The 20,774-nt window shown below is 43.0% G+C and overlaps 1 protein-coding gene across 1 annotated transcript in view; it reads right to left on the bottom strand.

Moving 5' to 3' along the window:
• Nucleotides 1-6,438, bottom strand: part of RANBP9 (RAN binding protein 9) — a 40,959-nt gene extending 34,521 nt beyond the window's left edge. Inside the window, exon 1 of the mRNA XM_086608460.1 lies at nucleotides 5,979-6,438. Coding sequence (XP_086464586.1) covers nucleotides 5,979-6,438 — 460 coding nt within the window. The remainder of the gene's footprint in view (nucleotides 1-5,978) is intronic.
• Nucleotides 6,439-20,774: the final 14,336 nt, after the last annotated feature.

The following is a 20,774-nucleotide window of genomic DNA, read 5'->3' as shown; positions in this document are numbered from 1 at the left end:
AGTATTCTGAGCACCTCTTCCTGAAACTAGTCCTGTTCTCCCACTCCCTCCCCAATCCAGGCAGCTATTCGCAAGGACATATCATGAACCAGATTGATTAGCTGATTGGGCTTTAAGAAACCTACCAGATTTATTTTTTTTTTAATGCAGATCAGTTCCCTGATCTAGTTCACCACACAGCCACACACAGCTGTCACACTGCAAATGAGAGGTCGACACAGGGGCAGAAGTAACAGGATACCTCACAGGTATTGCAAAACACTTCATGTGGTGAAGCAACATGCCTGGGGAAGTCAGTGCCCAAAACTACTTTCATCTCATTAAAACAGAAGACACCCTAAATTTAGAACTGCTGTCCTTTTAATGTAATCTCCTATGAATCCCATTTTACTACTTCAGTATACTTCTTTTATTTACAGTTACATACAGTTATTATTTCTAACAGCAAATTCAACAGCAACAAGCAGTTAATTACTTTCAAATATTCCAAATATCTCTACATTGTCTCAACATACTAGTGGAGACTTTCGGTCACTACCAAGCTACGCTGGATTACACGAGGAGTAAAGACATACTAGTCACCAGCCAGCTTTAAAACAAGAAAGTAGGCTCTTTGCAGAGCAGGTAGTTGAACTGCAAAATTTCTTACCAAAGGGTATTATAGACGCTAGTGTTTAAGTGGACGCTGGGTAAACTTCTAGAACAGAAATTAACTGAGAAGCTGCCTTCAGTTTGGGATTTCCTTCAGCTTAAAACGACTGAAAACTGAGAGGGGAAAACACAGATACACCATATATGCCCAACATGTTTTTATACTTTTCTGTACGCAGTCACTGAAGGGATACCAAACTGGGTGGCCCACTAGCTTGACATTATATACTGCTGCCACATTCTTTAGTAACCTGAATCTCCATTTCCTTGCTTGTGAATAAAACAGAACTTCAACATCCAACTCTGAACTTCTGAATCAGAGGTTCCAAATGCCTGAAGTAGATCATATGAACACCATCCAGTGTTCCCTGAAACAGATCTCTTTCATAGTTGCAAACTATAGTTAAAGTATTTAAAAGAGTACTTTTAAACTATGTATTATTTAACACCAAAAAGGAATCATTTTCAGCATTAAAAGGAGAATTCTGCAAACAGATGCACTGAGGTCAAGACGGGAAAACAGGTGTACAAAACTTGAACTTTACACCTGTAAACCAGAACATAGGTAAGCTCAACTACCAGAATTGTTTTCAACTGAGTTTTCATTAAAGTGAAAAAAACATGCTTAAGAAGTAAAGCTTTATTTTTCAAGCATTTGCACTGATGATTTTTACTAAAAGTAGTACCATCAGTCCTTTAGCAAAATTAAATTGAAATTAATCTAAATTTAAATGCCATCTACTTGAAAAAAGCAAATTCAGATAAAACCATCTTTAGAGAAGTCAATTCAGCTCTCAAAAACATAATCTTTGAACCTAAATCTAAGTGCATAACACGTATGCACCAAGTAGTCCAAAAGAAGTCCATGGGAGTGTCTAGCCAGACAAAAGTAAGCATGTTTATACAGTTTAAATCCTTAAATGAAGTTTACAAAAGGTGAACTGCAGTTATTTCCAGCAGGTGGTTCAATGACTTGCTCACACTGCCAAAAATAAAATAACCAAGGTCTAATCTTCTGAGACAAGGAGAAAAAAAAAAAAAAAAAAAAAAAAGACGTGCAAATTACTGATCGTACTTCAACATCTTCCCTAGTTTAAAAAAGACATTTCAGAGTTACAAAGGTGTCCTAACTAGGCATACTGTACTTGACTGAGTGTACTTCAAGGGGTTTCTGCCAGAAAAATTCACACCATCCTTGCATCACTGAATGACAACACAGAACTATTACCACAGAATGCTCTTCTGTTTGTTATAGAAATTGGGATGCATAGTTTGAACTGAGAAATAAAACAGATTTTTTTGTTTTGTTTTTGTTTGTTTTTTTTTTTAGTTTGGCACTAGAGACAGTTCAGAGGCAACTGCGTTGTAAATAAGTGTCTGGCTAAGATTTCCTGGCCTGTGACACATTAGAAAAAGTTCACACAATGGCAGCTTACTCAAAATTGCATAACTTTCCTCAGCTTTTTTTGGACAACTGTCACAAGACTAACTTAAGTGAAGTTACTATAGGACTTTCCATGATTTTATCACTAACGATTTAGTCTGTTTACCTAATTCTGTATATAGTTTCTTTCATGGTTACAATCTGTGTTGAGTCTGTATTTTTATCTCCCTACACCACGTAGCACAGATTATTATCTCCTGGAAACTGAACTTGTCTGGCTAGTGGAACATTCATATTACATACAGCATTTATGAAATCGCTGCTTTTCAACTAGATCCATGTGTTAATTCTGAATATTTTAGAAATATGTAGGAATATTTTTAAAGATGTCTTAACTTAATAGCTACGTATTTTGTGCAGCAACTGCTTTACATGTAGCACACACTTGTTTGAACCCCTATGCTTTCTTTACCACTTACCTACAGTTCAGAGCTGTTACTATTACAAGTAAGTGAAATGACATAAATTTTCTTCTGATACAGTTTTTCACGCGTCTCTTAGGTGACAGTGTTAGCTTTCTATCAGCTTGCACAGCTAACTGGCAGCAACACAGAAATGTACCTCTGTCCATCTAAAAAACAAAAATACCTTTTGGTATAGTCTTTAATACATTACAGTATCACTGATGCCAATGTCTGTGTATTTCATATCCAAATTTTGACAGAGCTTCCTAATCAAGAATGAGAATTTGTAAAAGTATAACAGAATAGCTCACTGTGTAAAGAAACCAGCCTGTTCTACCAGTCAATGCATCTTCCCTTCAATCACCTCTCCACGTTTGTTTTCCTTTCCTAAGTAACACTGTGATTCTGGACATAACACAAGAGAACACTGATCCTCGGGTTTTGCTGTCCCTCAACAAAATTTAAAGAGCTGTTATCCCGATGCTAAGTCTAGTATTCCTTTCTTTAAACCTCCATGCTTGATCAATGCCTGCTTTTGTGACTGTTTGATTTTGAAGCTCTAGGATGCTTGCGAAATGCTTCAGGTCCAGAAATGTAGTACACAAAGCATCACAGCTGCGATGGGTAGGAAGAGACATCTACTGCAGCTCACATTTCCACACAAGTTGTCCACTGGAATGCAAGAAAATTAAAGGCCTCTTCAAAATTACAGAGAGGACCATCATTCCTCTCACAAACCAATAATACAAAAATATCACTGCTCACAATACATCAGCACATTAAAGCTATGAAACTAGTTATACAAAAAAATGACTTCGAAAGCTTTGGCTCTTCTTGTTCTCACCACCTATTTTTTTCAGAGGCAAGTATCCCAAACACATCCAGGGTGAAAGGAAAGCACTGATGTTTCCAGTTTCTGCCTCCCATCAGTAACAGACAGAAGGAAATTACTCCAGGAAAGCACTTCTATAGCCAGAAATCTACAGAGGTAGCAGAGAAAGCTTAAGTGTACAAGGTACCTATACCAGAGTAATAGAAAATAGTTAAGAACTGCTTTTGACTACTGGCTTCTTTGGACAGACCTGTCTTCTCCCCCTTCCCCGAGTATTTTGGTCAAGAATACAATAGATCTTTATCCACGCTCAATGTGCTATTCAAATTTCCTTTTAACAAAAACGTCTACCATTCTTGCATGACTACTTAGATGACTTCAGAAGCTTGGAAAGTGCCAATATTCCACAAGAAGATACTCTGAATGCTTTCTTTTGAGACCTCTATGTGCAACTGATTTGTAGAAACATTTCACAGTGCTAAGCACATTCTTACTTGCTATCTTCCCTTAATCTCCTCACTGAACCTCCTCCTTTTCTTCTCTTTTATTGTATTCCTGAGGCTGAAGGATCCAGGAGGGAGAAAAGGCCGCAGACGTTTTAGGTTTTTTTTTTTTCCTCAGTTCTCAGGTAGGAATGCCCTGATACCATTCATTGCTTAGCACAGTTAACAGCTCCAGGTGCCAGGCTGGTAACATGTACATGGGGCTGCCCTAATAGCCACCTTCATTAAATTACCTGCAAGAAAAGATGGGCCACTTCAGAGGCCATTCACTCCCATTTGCAGTTAGGAGAAAGAAAAGTACACACATGTTATACATCCTCTTCACAGTCCTCTGGGCTAATCTAGGAACTCTTCGACCTTCATCACTCACTATTATTTAAGAGCTAGAGTAAAGGTATTTTATTATTACAACATACTAAGTGTGCTTTATGACTTCTGGTAGAGTATCCACAGTATCTCCTATGTTACCTATACTTCAGAAACATGTAAAATCTTGTCGTTTCTTTGATGTAACGGATTTCTTTTTTTAACACTAACGAAAAGTGAGGAAAAACAGGGATAATACAAAGGAAGCTTAAAAATATACCTCTACAATTACACTGACAGGACAGAGAAGTTCCATCTCTAGATTCTAGTTCATGAGCAAAAAGAGTTAGTCAAAGCAAAACAAACGAGCAGGACTCGACGGTCATAAAGCGAGGATCAGCTCATAAGAAAAAAAAAACAACAACAAAATACCACCACTAAGCACCAGAAAACATAAAATGCTTCTAAAAATACAAGGCCATAAAACACTGAACAAAAGCCAATTAATTCAAAGTTGAGTATTAAGTAACATGCCCTTAAATCACTCAGTGCTTCCCAGAAACCTGCTCTATTGTCATCAACCTCCTTTATTATCTTTGTACAGTGCATGAAACTTTGCATTTTTAACAGAGTATTTTGTACGTAATAATAAAGACTCTCTATTAACAAAAAAAAAAGTCTCTGAGAGTACATTTAATCCTTTCATGGCAGCCAAATCCTGCCATGTGTTTGTGTTGCCGTTTTCCTCCTCCGATTAAACAGTAACATGTTTATCGAGATTTCACTTGAATTTCTCCACTGTAAACTCCCAGAAAGGGTAATTGCAAGGTTGTTTTTCTCCCCTCCCATTACGCTCATTTGACTACGGGCTGACAAAAGATCCAGCTCTTCACAGCCAACTCATAAGTCGTTTTGAATCCACAACCCTTCTACTTTAGGACTTGGGCCTAGAACACCAGATGTGTCTGTGTTTTTTCAGGTCAGAGCGGACGCTCATGTTTCCAGGTTTTATGACATTTCATAACAATCAACGCAAGTTTTTCTTCTGCTGCCTCTTGCTGATTTATAGAAGCACATACTCTGACTGCTACCTTTTCTTTGAAAATCGGTAACTTTAACTACGAAACAGCTAGCCACGAAGTTATAAAATCACCTTTATTAACGTAACTCCTATTGTCACTCCTCCCCTTAAATCACTCTGTAGTCCGTACAATAGCTAGGCACGACTATTACCAGTGACTTTAATTCCATTTTTCACAGTTTAAAAATAAACCGTGTTTTTCTCTTGTGCTTTCCCCTCTCGTCATTTCCGTGTTTAATAGCTTAACGCTTGCTGCTCTTCACCCCATTTAACCCTTGCTCTTCTCGAGAGAATAAAAAAAGCCACTTCTTTTCTCGCTCATTACCATAAACAGGACACGTCATGCCGATTCTCCTTTATTCTCCTGCCTGAGACCCAAACCTTCTGGTGATACCTGAATCCACGGAGGAAGTCTGGGAGTTTACATAATGCCCACTCCAGAAGCATAAGGAGGGGGGAGCGGCCCCTTGACCCCCCCATCCCCCACTACCCCCCGCGACAGAAACGGCGTGAGGAGAAAGGAGAGAAAATAAAGCTGAAACAAGGCAAAACAAAACCCTTCTCTCCACGCCGCGGGCGATTTAGGGGATCGAAGGAGGAGAAGAAAGAAGGAGAGGAGCGCGTGTTATTTCCTGTTATTGTTACTCCTGTACCCACTCCCGACGGAGGGGTCGGGCCGCTGCTCCCCGGCCCAGCGAGGAGCCCCGCGCCCCGCGGGGTGGGGGTGGGGGTCGCGGCGGCCCGGGCCGGCCCTCACCTTTGTAGTGTACCCGCAGGTTGTTCTGGGAGAGGCCGATGTAACTGAATTTGTCCTTCGGGCTCCAGGAGCGGGGCAGCGGCGTCTCCTGCTCGTCCACAGCCGGGTAGAGCCTTTTCAGCCGCCGCTTCAGCTCCTTCTCTTGCTCGTTCAGCGCCGGGTCGCCGTGCGGGAACGGCGCCGGGGCGCTGGTGCCGCCGCTGCTGCTGCTCCCCGCCGACAGGCCCAGCGCCGCGCCGGTACCGCCGCTCCCCGTCGCCGCGGGCCCGCTGCCGCCGCCGGCGGGTGGCGGCGGCGCAGCGGTGGCCGGCGGCGGAGGCGGCGGGTGGAGTAGAAGCGCGGCGGCCGGTGCGGGGCCGGGGTTGGCGGCGGCAGAGGGGATCCCCGGCGCCGACGGGGGAGCGGCGGCCGCCAAGGGGAGCTGCGGCGGCGGCGGCTGTTGTTGCTGTTGCCCGGACATCCCGGCTCCGGCCTCCTCCTCCTCCTCCGCCGCCACCTCCCGCGGTCGCGACTGTCACCGGACGGGCCCGGGGCGGAGCGACGGGCAGGCCTGGGCGCTGCGGAGCGAGGCGGCCGCCGGCGGCTCTGGCCGGCGGGTCACCCCCAACCGGAGCGTCTCGGAAGGGGGCGGAGTGGGCGGGCGATGACGACGGCGGCGGCCCGCGGGGCTGCCCGATGGGAGCCGGGGGTGTCGCCGTGCGCGGCGGAGCCGGGCCGGGCCGAGGGGGCCGCGGGCGGAGGGCGCGAGGGAGGCGGGGGAAGAGCAGCGGCGCCGGGCGGAAGCGAGGCGGGCGGAGAGCGCGAGGCGGGCTCCGCGGGGGGGGGGGAGGGGGGGGGGCTGGCGCCCCTCCTCTCTGGCGCGCGCGCGCTCCGCCCAGCCCAGCCCCGGCGCAAGGCGCCGCCGCGCGTCCCCGAGTCAGCTGAGCTCCGGTCCCTGCCCCGCCCCCTCCTCCTCCTCCCGCGCTCGCGGCGGCGCGAGGCGAGGAGAAGGCTCCGCCCCTTGGCGGGCGCGAGGCCGGGTGATTGGGCGCGCGGCGCGCGCTGAGGCGCGAGGGCGGAGGCGGTGAGGGACTGACGGGAGGAGACAGGAGGGGAGGGGAGAGGAGAGGGTGGTGGCGGGTGAGGGGGATGTGTGTCGGCAGGCAGAGCTGAGGGCTGGGGGGCTGCCTCCAGTGGGGACCGGCTCGTCTCCGCTGCCCGCCCTCGCGGGCCGTGCTGGGGAACGGGGCAAGGGGAAGGAAGCATCGCCGAAAGCAGGGCTGGGCGGCCCACGGGAGACGGGGAAGCTTAGGAATGCCTCGGCTGATGAGAATAGGAGGAGCAGAACAGTGTTCCTTGGGGCTTTTGTTCGTGTTTTTTTTCTTTGGTTTGTGCTTTGAGGGTTATTTTTGCCTATTCTTCAACATCATTGGTTCATAAGCAGTTGCCTGCACTGATATTTTCACGTGGCAGCAATGAAGAAGAAACGTCTACAGACAAGCAAGCATGACTTCGAAAACATCACAAGAGGAAGGGGATTTTACAGGAAGGTCTAGAACCTGAAAAATTGGGCACTTGACGAACCATTTCCAGCTGCCAGCATGTTGGAGAACAAGTATAAAAGCAGGAAATAGAGGAGGTTAATTATGCTTCACCTGTGTGAGGTGGCTGGTGAGGTAATGCAGGTGTGACACTCACAAAGGCTTGTAAGAAGCTGAACATTTCTTGCCTATAGTCACCAAAATATCCTGTCACATGGGACCACTCCATGATGTCTGGTAGCATCTATGGCTGGACAAAATGCAGTTATCTAAAAATACCCTATCAAAAGGAGCTGCAAACTGTACAAAAGTAGAATGCCTGGGATCGATGTCAAAACACGTGCTGAATCGTGCCCAATGGTCAATTACCCTCATACTGGGATGCTATCTCCCACTAGATCCAAGTTTGCTTTCTAACATCTAGAGGTTACTGTAAACCATGAAGCTTAGTAGTTTAGAGTTAAATTTTTAAAAATACAGTATTTGGCTAACAGACTTTGGGGGATATATTTGTTATGTTCATTAAGTGTAGATGTGTCTTAACTCTTCAAACTTCAATAAATTTTTTTGCCCTAGCTACTTTCTGTGTCGTGGCTCACTTAGCTTTCATGCAAGAATATTTCATCTCACCTGTTTGAGATTGCCACTGTCAAGTTCTTGTTTCTTGTATAATAAGACAGGAGAGCAGGTGTTTCCATGCTTAATTCTTGATGTTATTCCCTACCCTGATTGCTTTTACCCCATCATTTACCACCTTCCTAAGATAAACAATCCAAATCTATTAAAACATTGTTTTTTATAAAAGCCTTTTCCCCCAAACGTGCCCCCAAACAGACTCGTCCACATCACTTTTTCTGAGATAGGATATACCATAGACTATGCCAGCGGAGAAAATAAATTCCCATATGTAGAGGTATTCTAGCACTTGGTATTAACCAGAATGTTATTTATTCCTCCTGTGTACTGTTCGCTTACTTGTTTTCTGACTGCAGCATCGTGAGGCTTAGAGCACACAGATATTTACATAAATGCCCAGTCTCTGCTTTTCAGTTGACATAAATGAATTGGAACTTGCCAGGTTTAGAAGTGGTACTCATGTTCCTCTCTAACCATACATTATTTCGCATTTTCAATATTGAACTTAATTCACCATTACGTGATCCATTCTGTTTCGCTAGGACCTCTCCATCATCACAGCCTCCTCTTGTTTTGGTTGCTTGAAATAGTTACGGCAGCTGCAAGTTTTACTATCTCACACTACAGTCCTCTTTCTAGATCAGTAGCAAATACAGCGACAATACGAGGCTTGCTACAGAACCCTGAAGCGGGCTGTCATTAGCCTTCTGCCATCACGGAAACTTGGTGTTGAATTCTGCTCTTGGTTTTCCATTTCCAGTTTTTGAGCTGTGATAGTACTTTTCTTCTTGCCCAGTGATTACTTACTTGTGTGAGTCGTCTCTGGCTTAAGGATTTAATCAAAGGCCTTTTGAAACACTATAAAACGTGAACTAGTCCACTAAAATCTCCTTGCTTTTCAGATGGGGGTTTTTCTGACACTTTGAAAGACTTTGAATAGATGGGTCAGCCAGAAATTATTTTGCTTTGCAGAAAGGCCTACTTAGGCCTAATTTCATACGCAGAGATTTTCTTCTGTATGCTTGTTTTTTATTTATGTTTACTTTTAGTGACCGTTTCAACCGAAGAAAATGCAATATCGCATTCCAGAGACTGAAGGTATTTGTTTGGCCTCCTGTTGGACATATCAACAGGGTGTCAACACCTTGGATGCGGGTTTTAATGTGAGTGCGAGTGATCAGTTCTGTCCATCGCTCCAGGACCCATGTACTCCAGGCAGACTTGGTGCATGGTGCATCGGCATCAGCTCGCTGTCGGTACTCCCATTGGCTCTCCTCGGGGAACCCGGAGCCAGAGGAGAGGGGAAAGCAGCCCTGACTGACATCTCCCAGGCAGCATCAGTAAAAATAAAGTTCACAAGCACATCCTTTTGTCACAACGAGGCATTCTGCACAGCCTCGGTGTTGCTGAGGTTAATTTAGCTCCTGGATCCTGTGCCGGCTGCTCTCTGTGTGTTCGTGAAGAGTGAGTAAGTGGGCTATGGCCATCTGTGCCAGTGATGCTGATAGCGTTCTGCCTGTCGTCAAGAAACAGAGGCAGGATTCTCCTTGGGAATCTATTTCTGTGCGTGTCCTTTGTCACTCCTGTAGGACCGAGTCTCCTAGTTACACACGGATTTAGTACGTGTGCTACGGCTGCCAGCCTGACAAATTTCCAGCCACTTTCTCTCTGGAATCTAGTATCTCCCGTTTGTAGTGATGGTAACTGTTTGCTATTCTTTGTTTGGTATTTCTCCTGGTTAAGTTTTTCCAATGCATAGTTTCTTTGTTACTGTTCTGGAATTAATTTTCCCTGCTTCAAGAAGCTGCTTGGAAATCAGCAGTGTGTTATTTATTGTTGTACCTACTGTGCTGAATTACTGGTCCTAGTAAGAAAAGAAAACCGCTAAGAAGTAGGCTGTGATATTTCCACAGTGTTAAGGATAGATCTCTTCAAACCACCTGGAGGATTTTTTTTTGCTGAGCCCTTTGCTATTTGGACTATTTCTTTTTCCTGCTAATTTAATTGCTCGTATATAGGATAGGCTTGATGAACTGACAAATGAAAGACTTGCCAAAATGAGTCATGTATGAATTAGAGGCCATCATCAGCTATTAACTTGGTTGAATCAAATGGTCATCAAGTTGCAATTTACAGTATTACTATATTGCTGCTCACACATGACATGGTCCTTCTGCTTTTATGAAACAGAGCAATCCGCTAATAGAAATAATTTTGTTGTATGAGTCAACTATACTTGTGCCTATCTTAAACAAGCGTGATTAGAAATCTCTCTTGTTTGCCAATGCGTCACTTGTGGTATTTATATATATATAAAAAATAGATAGATACAGATCTATATCTGTTTAGTTTTGGTACTTGAACACTGGCGTGTATACACAGCAGCAGTACGCTTGTCCTTTGTATTCTGTTCTTACCTTTCTGATATGTACACGGGCACTGTGATCTATAGGGACCCCAAGTTTTATGGAAGTATGATCCACTCTTTGTACAAAATCTCACCAAATTTAATCCCTGTAGTCCAATTTCTTTTAATTTCTTTGCATTTAGGTAATTGTTTATTCATTGTTAACTTCATGCTTTTTTTCCAAAGTTATAATTCATTGCTCTTTACCATATCCTCTTTCCATCCTGAAGAACAATTATTTTTGATCATTTTCTGGTGCATAGGGCGGGGGGTTTTGCCCAGTATTAAAAGGCACTTTAAGGAGAACTGAAAATCTGTTCATGGGGATAGATCATAACTAGAAGATTTTATAGTCTCTGCTGTCTGGGCTACTGTACAAGCATCGTATTCTAACTAAAATGTCAAAATGAGCACAGAAATACAATGCCCTCTAAGCTGAATAGACTGTGTTTTATTCACGAGACGAATTTGTGTGGGGGCAGGATAGAAAATATGATGAGACGCATTGGTTTATTCCTTTTGTGAAATCAGATATCAAACCACAACACTATCAGAGAAGCGATTCTCAGCTAGCAGGTCAAGATCCACTCTGAGTCATCACGAATGTCTGCCGAGGGCGGAAGCAAGTTGGCATGATTTAAATGTTGAAATATAAGAAAAAACATTGAAGAGTGACTGAAAAAAAAAATCAGTGGCCAGAATTTCTGTAGTAAAAGAGTTCGTTTGGCCAGATGAGCCTGGACTAAAAAATCCCTTTGTGGTATGTGACCAAGGAAGTGAGGTTGAGGGACAGGAAAAGACGAAATGAAAGAAGAAAAGAGCTAATCATCCAGCGTCCTTGGCCTAACGGACCAAAGCACTCAGCGTCCTTTTCCCCTTGCCCTGACCGGGTACATGGGCAGCCCAACTCCTGTGAGCGGCTGGAAGAGTTCCAGTGCCCTTATAACTAACAGGGGGGCAGGTGGGTCACAAAACTGCTGAGTTGGGAAAGTGCCGTGTGGCCGGTCACCGTAGGACATCCTCTATATGATGTTTAGGATGGAAACTTACAAGTTCCGCACTTTCAGTAAACATTTTAAAGTTCCCCTGGCAAACCAGGCAGTGTTTTGTTTCCAGTCCGTGCATTGGTAGGGTGCCCATTACCATAGATGAGCAAGCTCAAAGACTGCAGGCTTTCAGAAACACATGGGATGTGTCAAGCTGACCCACTTCTTGAAAGCCAGCCTCAGCCTTTGTGAAATGTCCTGTACTTGTTAGATGTTAGGATGTCAAGAATGTTTAAGTCTCCACTGACGGGATAATTATTGTTATGGTGTTTATAGAGGTGGGAGGGCCCTAAGGGAAAGGAGGCCAAAAAGGAGGATCAGGAAGTGAGATGAGTAAGGTTCCAGGAATTGCGCACAGATGGAGTTTTGTCGTGCTTTTTTCTTTAGCTCATTTGGCTCTTCAGTAAAATAGATGTTTATATACAAGAAACTATTCTTTTTCCTCTCTGCATCTCTCACACCTACAAATTCAAATGTTCCACATGCTAATCTTAGTGGCAGAAGTAGATTTTGAACGGACTTTAGGAACATGAAACTGTCAGGTGAAAACACTGAGTTTTAATAATATTTAGCTATTGTAGCTGCTCCCAGTCCAACTGCCAATCTGTAGTTTACCTCCTTCAAATCTGTTCCAGGGAAACAAGTTAGCATGAAATCCTGAATATCTGTTGAAATTTGCAATCCTGAAAATCTGCTGCCCTTGTTAGATAGCAGTATTTTACTGTAGAAGACTGATCATTATGTTATGATTTATGGAATATATAAAATATACCAGAAGCCTGTAGGATGTACTGACAGTTGCCTCCTTTTATTTGAAGAGTACAAAAACATGCATCTACAAAGCACGTCGTCTGACAAAACGCAAAATATTTTTCTAACTTTGTTCAATCGTGGTAACCTTGGAGAATACTTGCATGACAGAGCAACTAAAATATTTCAAACAAGGTTGTGATTTTGCAGGTGATTGTTTTTAAGATTAACTTACCATTATATATGCTGTCATGATTGCAATGTATATGCTCAGAAGCTTGGAGGAAGAGTAGCTTCCTGTTCTAGTACATATTATTATGATGATGATCAGCAATTATTGTTGTTTGCCAAGCCACGCCTATGCTAACCTCTGTCATCAACAATATTGTTTTATCAGCTTAAAAATGACTGAATCTTATCTACTTGGCAACTTCTTTTAACTTACCTTATGAACTTACTTGTGTGAGGATGCTGCAGTGTATGATATGAAAATCTTTACTCTATAAAAGCCACAGAATTGTCACTGATTTGTTACAGCTGCATGGTACTGCCCTCCTTGGAAGTGTCTTAATAATGAAGTCAGTTTTCCTTTCTAGGAATCAAAATGCTGAGAAAGACTGAGAGGTTATCTGACCTCCTCTCCCCTCCATGGCTGGACCAGCTATCCCATGAGCATTCCTGACAGGCACTTGGCTTAAGCTCTTCTTAAAACCTCCTGTGACTGGTACAGTAACAGGTTTCTCTTGTATTTTGACTAGTGACAATGTAAGGGAATGCTTGAGTGGTTTGAAAATACATATGTGATTTGGACAGTCTGAAGACTAAATGGAATACAAGCATTTCTGTTGCTTTAAAAAAATGTCAACAGTGCTTTTTGAAACATAGAATTTAAGTTTTGATCCAGATTTGCATTGCCATAGTAAGTGTTCAAAACTCATGAGTCAGTGCCCACCCACAAATGAAGCTGGCTTAAAAGCCCATTTTCTTAAAAATAAGACATTTAGAGAGGATGGGTAGGTGGTTGGTTATTTGCCATCTGTTTTCTGAGCTTTTAGGAGACCTTCATTTCATATTTACAAGATTTTGCTATACAGAAAAATTGAAAACTTGCTTAAAAAATAGAAAAGATGGGATTCTTACTGCAGTCCCTCAAAAAAGTATTGAAGGATTTGCAATGAAATAATGAAAATCAGCAGCACCTAAATTGACCCAACAGCATTCTTCTCCATATTACAGCTTTGTAGAGGAAGAAACAATAATCTGTATATACAGATCTCCTCATATTTAATATATTTAGTATATTTTGAGAAAGGTTGAGGAAAAGTGTGGAGTGCAAATCTTTTCCATCTCAAAAAGCTCTCCATTGCATATTGCTAACTTCAGTTCATTTTTCTGTTTCTTAGTGTATAGTACTGCTTGTTAATAGGCAAATGCTGTCTGTACTCCCAGGCCCCAGTAGCTTAAGTGTCATGGTAGAGAGGAATTTATTTTTAAACATAAAGATTGCAGGAAACTAACAATTCAGTGTTGTCATGGATTTGTCACACTTGGCTAGTTCTTGATAATTAAAGGAGGGTTTTGATAAACAAGTAGTTTGCTCAATTGTAATGGTCTGTGGTTAGGAGTTCTAGGATAAACTTGCTTGTTAGAGACTCCTTATTTCTTCTAGTGAATGTGTTATGTTGTTGACATGCCAAGCAACTTTGCCTAAACTCTGTGAATGTAAACACCTCCTTTTATATAGCATCTTGCAGTTAGCTGCCGGACTTGTTGAGCGCGCTGATCTAGCAACTAGCAGATCTAGCTATCCCCAGCTCCAAACTAACCCTTAGAAGTGCAATCTATAGGAAGCTGTATGTTGTAGAAAAGGTCATTCTGTCTACCAATAACCAATAGCATGACGTTGTATTGGAGAACCCGCTCATTAGTGAGAGCAATAGAAATCACCTATGAAAATCCTGTCCTTAGCTTAATTAAGTTAGATTTTTCTTGTTTGCTGCACCAACCAGCCTGGACTTTTAGATGAGGGTCCATGCTAAGAAAAATTCATTTGAGACTGAAGAACCTCAAAACGCATTTCTAAAAGTTGTTCCAGACTGCAGAAAGCTATGAAGTGGTGCATACAAAGACATGTTTCAGTTCTGGTTGACCTAAGTAACCTTACCAAGTCCTGGGCCACGCAGGCCTCTTAGCCAGTGAGTGATGCACCGTGGAAGTGTACCAGAAGCCGTCAAGCACTATGATTTCTTTCTGCAAAAGGCTTGCACTGGTCGTGGACCAGCTGGTGGTGGGCTTCGCTGGGAACAAATCTAGTACGCCTACTAAGAGCATTCTGTGTCAGTACTAGAAGCAGGAATCCACTGACCAGCACGTTAGGTATCTCACCTAAGTTCTCACCTCAGTTCTGTCAGCAGTTGGTGGAGAAACACAGGCATCTGGAGGACGTCCCTCCCATTCTAGCACATTGGACAAAAACAGATGAACTGGTTCCTGCTTAATCAAGCATTCCGCATTCTAGAAAAAGTTATATGTGATCATACGAATGAAGACTACTAGGATGCAAGTGCACTCGGAGAGAAAGAGTTAAAGCTGCAAAGCTTAATCCAAATTAACATGATTCTTGTTATTATGAGTGCTTGACTTTGAAACCTTTATCATGTCTTACAATATTTTTAGAGGCACGAGATACTTACTTTAAACTCACTGTATAGGAAATTTAAATCTATGCCATTTTAGATAGTGTAATTTGTTACGGTTTTGTTTGCCTTTAGTGATTTCTTTTAATGCATATCTGGCTTCTAGAGACAGCGTATTGTTCAAAGCATGTTTTTGCTCTCCAAAGCCTCTGCCTGCAGCGTGAATTCCTGTATTTGATGTCTTTACCTGGCCCCTGTGGGTCCCATATGAGCTGTTGGGTGCTGCCAAGCATTCTCCTGACACGCCTGGTAAGCACAAAGCCAAGCTGTGTGTGCAGCCTAACCTGGCACACAGGTGGCCCAGCAGGAAGAGCCACAGTGGGTACAAGCTGGCTCGCTGTCCCACTTCCCTGCCTGAGCTTTGCGTCTGAGCAGGGAGAACAGGAGGTAGCGCTGGCAAAATGCTGAAGAGGTGGGACCCAAAGCTGCTGAAGATCCAGTGCAGCTGAAGTGAGATATGACTCAGTGACATGTCATCCCTGGCTCACAGGAGGAGGTGAGACAGAGCTTGGGCAAGACAAGTACACTTGCAAAATTAAACACTTCATAGGGAAAAACAGCCTCTTCACCTCAGTTACTGACACCTCAATTTTCACCGCTAATCCAGGAGTTGCTGTACATGGTATGAGACATTAATACTAACTCTGTTGGCCCTAGCTCTGTTGACTGCCCCTCATCTCTAGGGTAAGATTTGACCTTTTGCAGACTTGCTACTTCTTTGCAGCACTTTCTCTCTGCCCTCCAAACCCCAGTCTGTTTTCTGCATTGAACTTTCCTGCTCTGTATCCTTTTGTCTCTTTTTATGCAGAAGTAAAAGTTCCTTATGGGCAGAGATGCTCATTTGTCTGTTATAATTTATCCACTGTATGGGAATCACGTAGTTGTATAAAGCAGTAATACTATTAATAGCAGAGAAGGCAGCAACTTCTCTTTCAAACTTTTAATACAGTTTTCTATCAATTTAAGTGGAAGCACAATCCATAATTAAAGTGGCATAGTCTTATGTACAGAAGGAGTATTGAATCACAGTGAAAAATGCAAAAAAAGGAAGTATTATAACCACATCTACCTGCAGAGAATATAAATGCAGCCACACAAATCTTTTAAATGTTCCTCGGTCAGATATGCACTTACAGCTTGGTATTGGCTCAGGCAGGATTGATGTGAACTGGAAGACAAAACCTGCAAACACTACTGGGGCAAGAGAGTAGGAAAAGTTTAGGAGACCACCCCCCCCCACTGTAACAAGGAGCTAATCATTCCTCCTTAATGAGCAGTGGGTAACAAATGTGTGTGAAAGCAGTAGTTAAAAAGTGGCTGGCAAGAAGTACCAAGTGATGGTTATCTGCACTTACTTGTCCTGGCTCTGGCAACCAAGAGTTTTTTACATTTCCGAAGAAATCAATGTTAGCGTTGACATATCCAGCAACATCTTTTCAAGAGATGGTTCCGAAGGTGGACGTGGCTGCTGCCTGAAAGGCAACTCTTCTTCCTTTTAATATGGGTCCTAAAAGCAAGGGAAGGCAGGAAGAGGAGAAAGGTTTGAATACAACTAGAATTAGCTCTGTATTTTATCAAAACCCCATATAGTTTTTAAGCCTGTTCAAGAATGACCTTTAACTTTTAACTGAGAAGCAAGGACACACTGTACAGGTATAACATCTAGGCTCTGATGCTTAGGGCAGAACTTAAAAAGCATGGTAGAAAGGAGACAAGTAGTTACTATTGTATTAAATTTAAAGACATTGTCAAATTAACAAGGCCTGAATTGCTAATCTGTTTATTTACTTATCATTAAGTGATACAACATTCTCTTCCACATCCTGAAGGTCATTACCACAGTGTATTTATTTTGGCTTCTCAGTGATTTCGAACATCCAGTACTGTGCCTTTTACGAACTTGTAACACGAAAAAACTTGACTACTTCATGCTCCTTCAGTACTGCCAAGAACGTACCGAAGTGTAACCAAGCTGCATATGGTTTGGCTGTGGTAAAATGTCTGCACCTCTGCCTACACTGCAGGTGTAGCTCTACTGGAAGAAATACCCCAACTAGATTTCGAGGGTTGGATAAAATCCTCCTAAGGGAACTTGAGTGCCTGGTAGAAGATCTGTCCTCAGCTGGCTCCAGTTTGATTCCTCTATCATCTCATACCCTGTGCCTTAAATGAGAGTTACATTCATTGTTGTGGCGCACAATTCAGATCCACTTATATGTTTTCCTCCCACAGTTATGAAGCAGTAAGGAAAACAACTTGACCAACAGTGCTTTAGTTATAAAATCAACAGATGCATGAGACGAATTCTTGAATTTGGCATTGCAAGACGATAGCCTTAAAATAAACATTAAAATATCAGGCTCTGCACAGTTTTGCCTTTGTTTTCCGTGACTCAGGTGATGGACAAAGCATTGACTGTAATGCTGCAAAAAATCTCTGACTAGTGGCTCCAAAACAAAAGTCCTAGTCCTGGTCCTCCAATTGCACTTGCGCTAGTAGGATTTTGAACTCCCTTGGATTCTCACTGGTACGTCAAGCTACACATCGGCGCACAGCGTATCAGGTATCGAAGCCAGGGCCCCATACCTGAACAGGAGAGGAGATGTTCGCTGCTAAGGGGCATGCATTGTTTGAACTATGCAGTGCACAACAGAGGAAATAAACATGAGGTAACAAAGTAAAGGCAAGCCGGTAGGCAGTCTCCCATTTTGAGGGGATTTTTTTGAGGTATAGTTGAATTCCAAACGTGAACTTCAGAGGTAAGATATACTGATTGCTGTACAAGATTACTACAGCATCATGAGGATATATGTTATGGAGTTGAAAGAACCTTTCCATAGTTGATGCTATTTAAGAAAATGTATTTAATACTAATTCGAATTTTCATTTTTAAGAGAAAGTGAAGCAGGAAACATCTTTTAAAATGAACTCATGCATTTCCAGCACAATTACTTGGCCATTGCGCTTACATCTCTTTAGAGGCTCCTTCATGTGATGACATGAAAGTCACTGCAAGACAGATTGAATCTGGCTGTTGGGTATTTTTTGAAGAGGCAGAGACTACAGGAAACTTTCCTAACTTGTCAGACGTTCTGTGTGTAGTTCAGTGGACTGTCAGGCAGGACCAAAAAGCAAGCGTCACAGCGAGCCTTTCCTCTCAAATTCAGGCAGTTCTTCCTTACCAAGTCCTGGGGCTGCTGCCATTCAAGCAGCACCCCTTCCCGGCTAGACCGAGGGTACACATACAGGTATGAGAAATGTTGCATTTATTCTCTCAGAGAGACAAAAATCAGAACCAATGAGCAAAGCCTGCACTGATTGTACATGTTCCAAATAGGTCACAAACATCTCGTTTAAAAGCTTGTCTCTATTACTGCTGTGTCTCTCTCAAACAAGCTGAGGAAAATAAACATGAAGTGATCGTCTATTTTCGCCAGTTCTGTTGGAGGTTAATAAGCACTTTGACAGGTGCTGGTTTTCATCTGTAAAAAACAAAAAAAGAAAATTCACAATGCAAGTCTACTACATCAGTGAAATTGTTGCTGTAAATAGGGCCTATGAACTATATAGCACTTCATCTGCTGATCTCCATATGCATTCAAGAAGGAAGGGTTATTACCCCACTCTTACTGCTGGGAAAACAGTGGTGAAGAGGTGCAGTGACTTGGCCAGAAGTCACCCGGCTGGCCAGTGTCAAAACTGTGGATAAATCCCAGGATTAATTCTTTATCCCAGAAGCTGCCTCAAAATAAATAATACAGAGAATTGTGCATAATGGAGAGAATGGAGCATACTCTCGGGAACAGTGGCAGAACACAACATGAAAATATATATAACAAACTGAAGTACTCTGAAGTAATTAGATTTAAGACAAGAAAATAACCATGGAAGTATATGTGAGATTAAACATCATGTAGCAAAAACTTTGCTCTGGCAAGGCAAAATTTTTATTATTAAAACATGCTACATTTTCTAGATTCTGTGTCTAGGTCATGTCTTTTTTTTTTTTAATGTTTGAGAGTAGCAATAATGACTACAGCCCTGAAAAGATAATTTCCTGAAACACAGCTTCTGGAAGTAGAATGGATATACATTTGCAGACTCTGAACGTAACTGATGGTTTTGACCTGTGTGTGCTAGCTAATGAATTCTGAATCTTGTTTTGTCAAGTTATTCCATGCTTTTAACAACAGAGCGCTCAGGTGGAAGTTAACCACTGGGGCCAGCATTACAGTGTACAGCTCTCTTGATCTACAGGTGTCTTGGGGCATCCACAATTCAGCTGGACATTGGGCCTTTGTATTTGGGCACAACCATGTATACATGTTCTTCAGCTCTTCGTTCTGTCTAGGCTGCATAGCTGACCACCCAGTCCCAGGACTAATGGTTGATAGACAGATTTCCCGCAAACTTATTTTGCAGCTCTGGTATTTTGAGTACTCTGAACTTCATTCATCCTTTCAGAAAATCAGTGGAAGCAGTCAGTCCCGAAGGAATCAGCTCCTTCAGCCCTGGCCAGTAGAAGAAATGCACCGATGGAGATAAACTAATTAACATCTACTTTCATTTCTCTATGTAATTTTTTCCTTATAACTTGTCACCAGTCTTTTCCATAAGATTCTTTTTCAAACTCCTCTAGTTTAGGCTACTGCACAGAACTACAAATCACAGACAGTCTCTGATATTCATCCTGTTCCTTCCGTTTTTTTCTTTCAAACAGCCCGCAAGACTTTCTACTTGCCTCTTCAGGTCAGTCATACCTTTAAAATAACCCCATCAGGTGACTGAAATCCCTCAACATGGAAAACGTTGCTTAGCTACCTCCAAGCTGAAGGTCAGACTTAAAAACCACTTTGCCCTGGGTTGCAGCCATCTACCTCTTGGGTTCTGCGTGAACAGGTCATTAAGGTTTGATAACACCTGACCATCCCTTTGCCAGGAGCCCTTGGAAACACAGCCCAGCGGGAGGTTGTACGCCAAGATCAGAGTCACTCAAAGCAGAGTTTACGTCACACGCACATGGGTATGAAGACATGAACATTGAACGGGCTGGGATGGATTCCTCAAATCATTGCATGTGTTATCCCAGGGTATGAGGCCAGCTCTCTCACTGAACCTTCCCACAGCAGCAGCATCATGAAGCGCAAGTTGTTAAGTCTCCCAGGGCTAAGCTCCCTGCCCTGTGCTGCAGCTGGGAGACCAGTCCCTCTCAGAGGCTGGTTGCTGCCCGTATCTTCCTTGAGCAGCAACCTCTTCCCTCACAGGAGGGCCAGGGATCCCACTCCAGTGTGCACGTTCCCCAGAATGCCAGATGAATTATGGATGAGTCAGCCAGAATTTTTCCACGCACTTCCGCTGCTGCACAGCACTCGTCGCCAACTGAGCTGTGGTTTTCAACTGCTGTCTGGGTCTAATGCTTCTAACATTAAAAAAAAAAAAAAAGAAAAAAGAAAATTGCTCTCTGTTTTCGGACCGAGTGCTGCACGGCAGGGCACGGGGAATCCCGAGCTTGTGCAGCATCAGGCCCCTGCGTCTGTAACATTTTGCTGAATAGCCTAGCATGGGTTAGGAATCCTTTGGTTTTTCCAAAGCAGAATTCCTGCCTGCTTTGCTCCTCTGTCCCTCCCACTAGCCAAGTGTATCGACAGAGTCAATTAGAAGAGACAGCAGCGATGCTGCAACTGATTTGAATTTCAACCACTAGAGCTATGCACAGAGAGCTGAGGACAGGCAGTTACCCA

The sequence above is a fragment of the Tauraco erythrolophus genome, chromosome 3, assembly GCF_009769465.1.
Source record: "Tauraco erythrolophus isolate bTauEry1 chromosome 3, bTauEry1.pri, whole genome shotgun sequence".
Taxonomy (NCBI): Eukaryota; Metazoa; Chordata; class Aves; order Musophagiformes; family Musophagidae; genus Tauraco; species Tauraco erythrolophus.
Note: the sequence above shows the minus strand (reverse complement) of the source record. Positions and strands in the feature narration are given on the sequence as shown.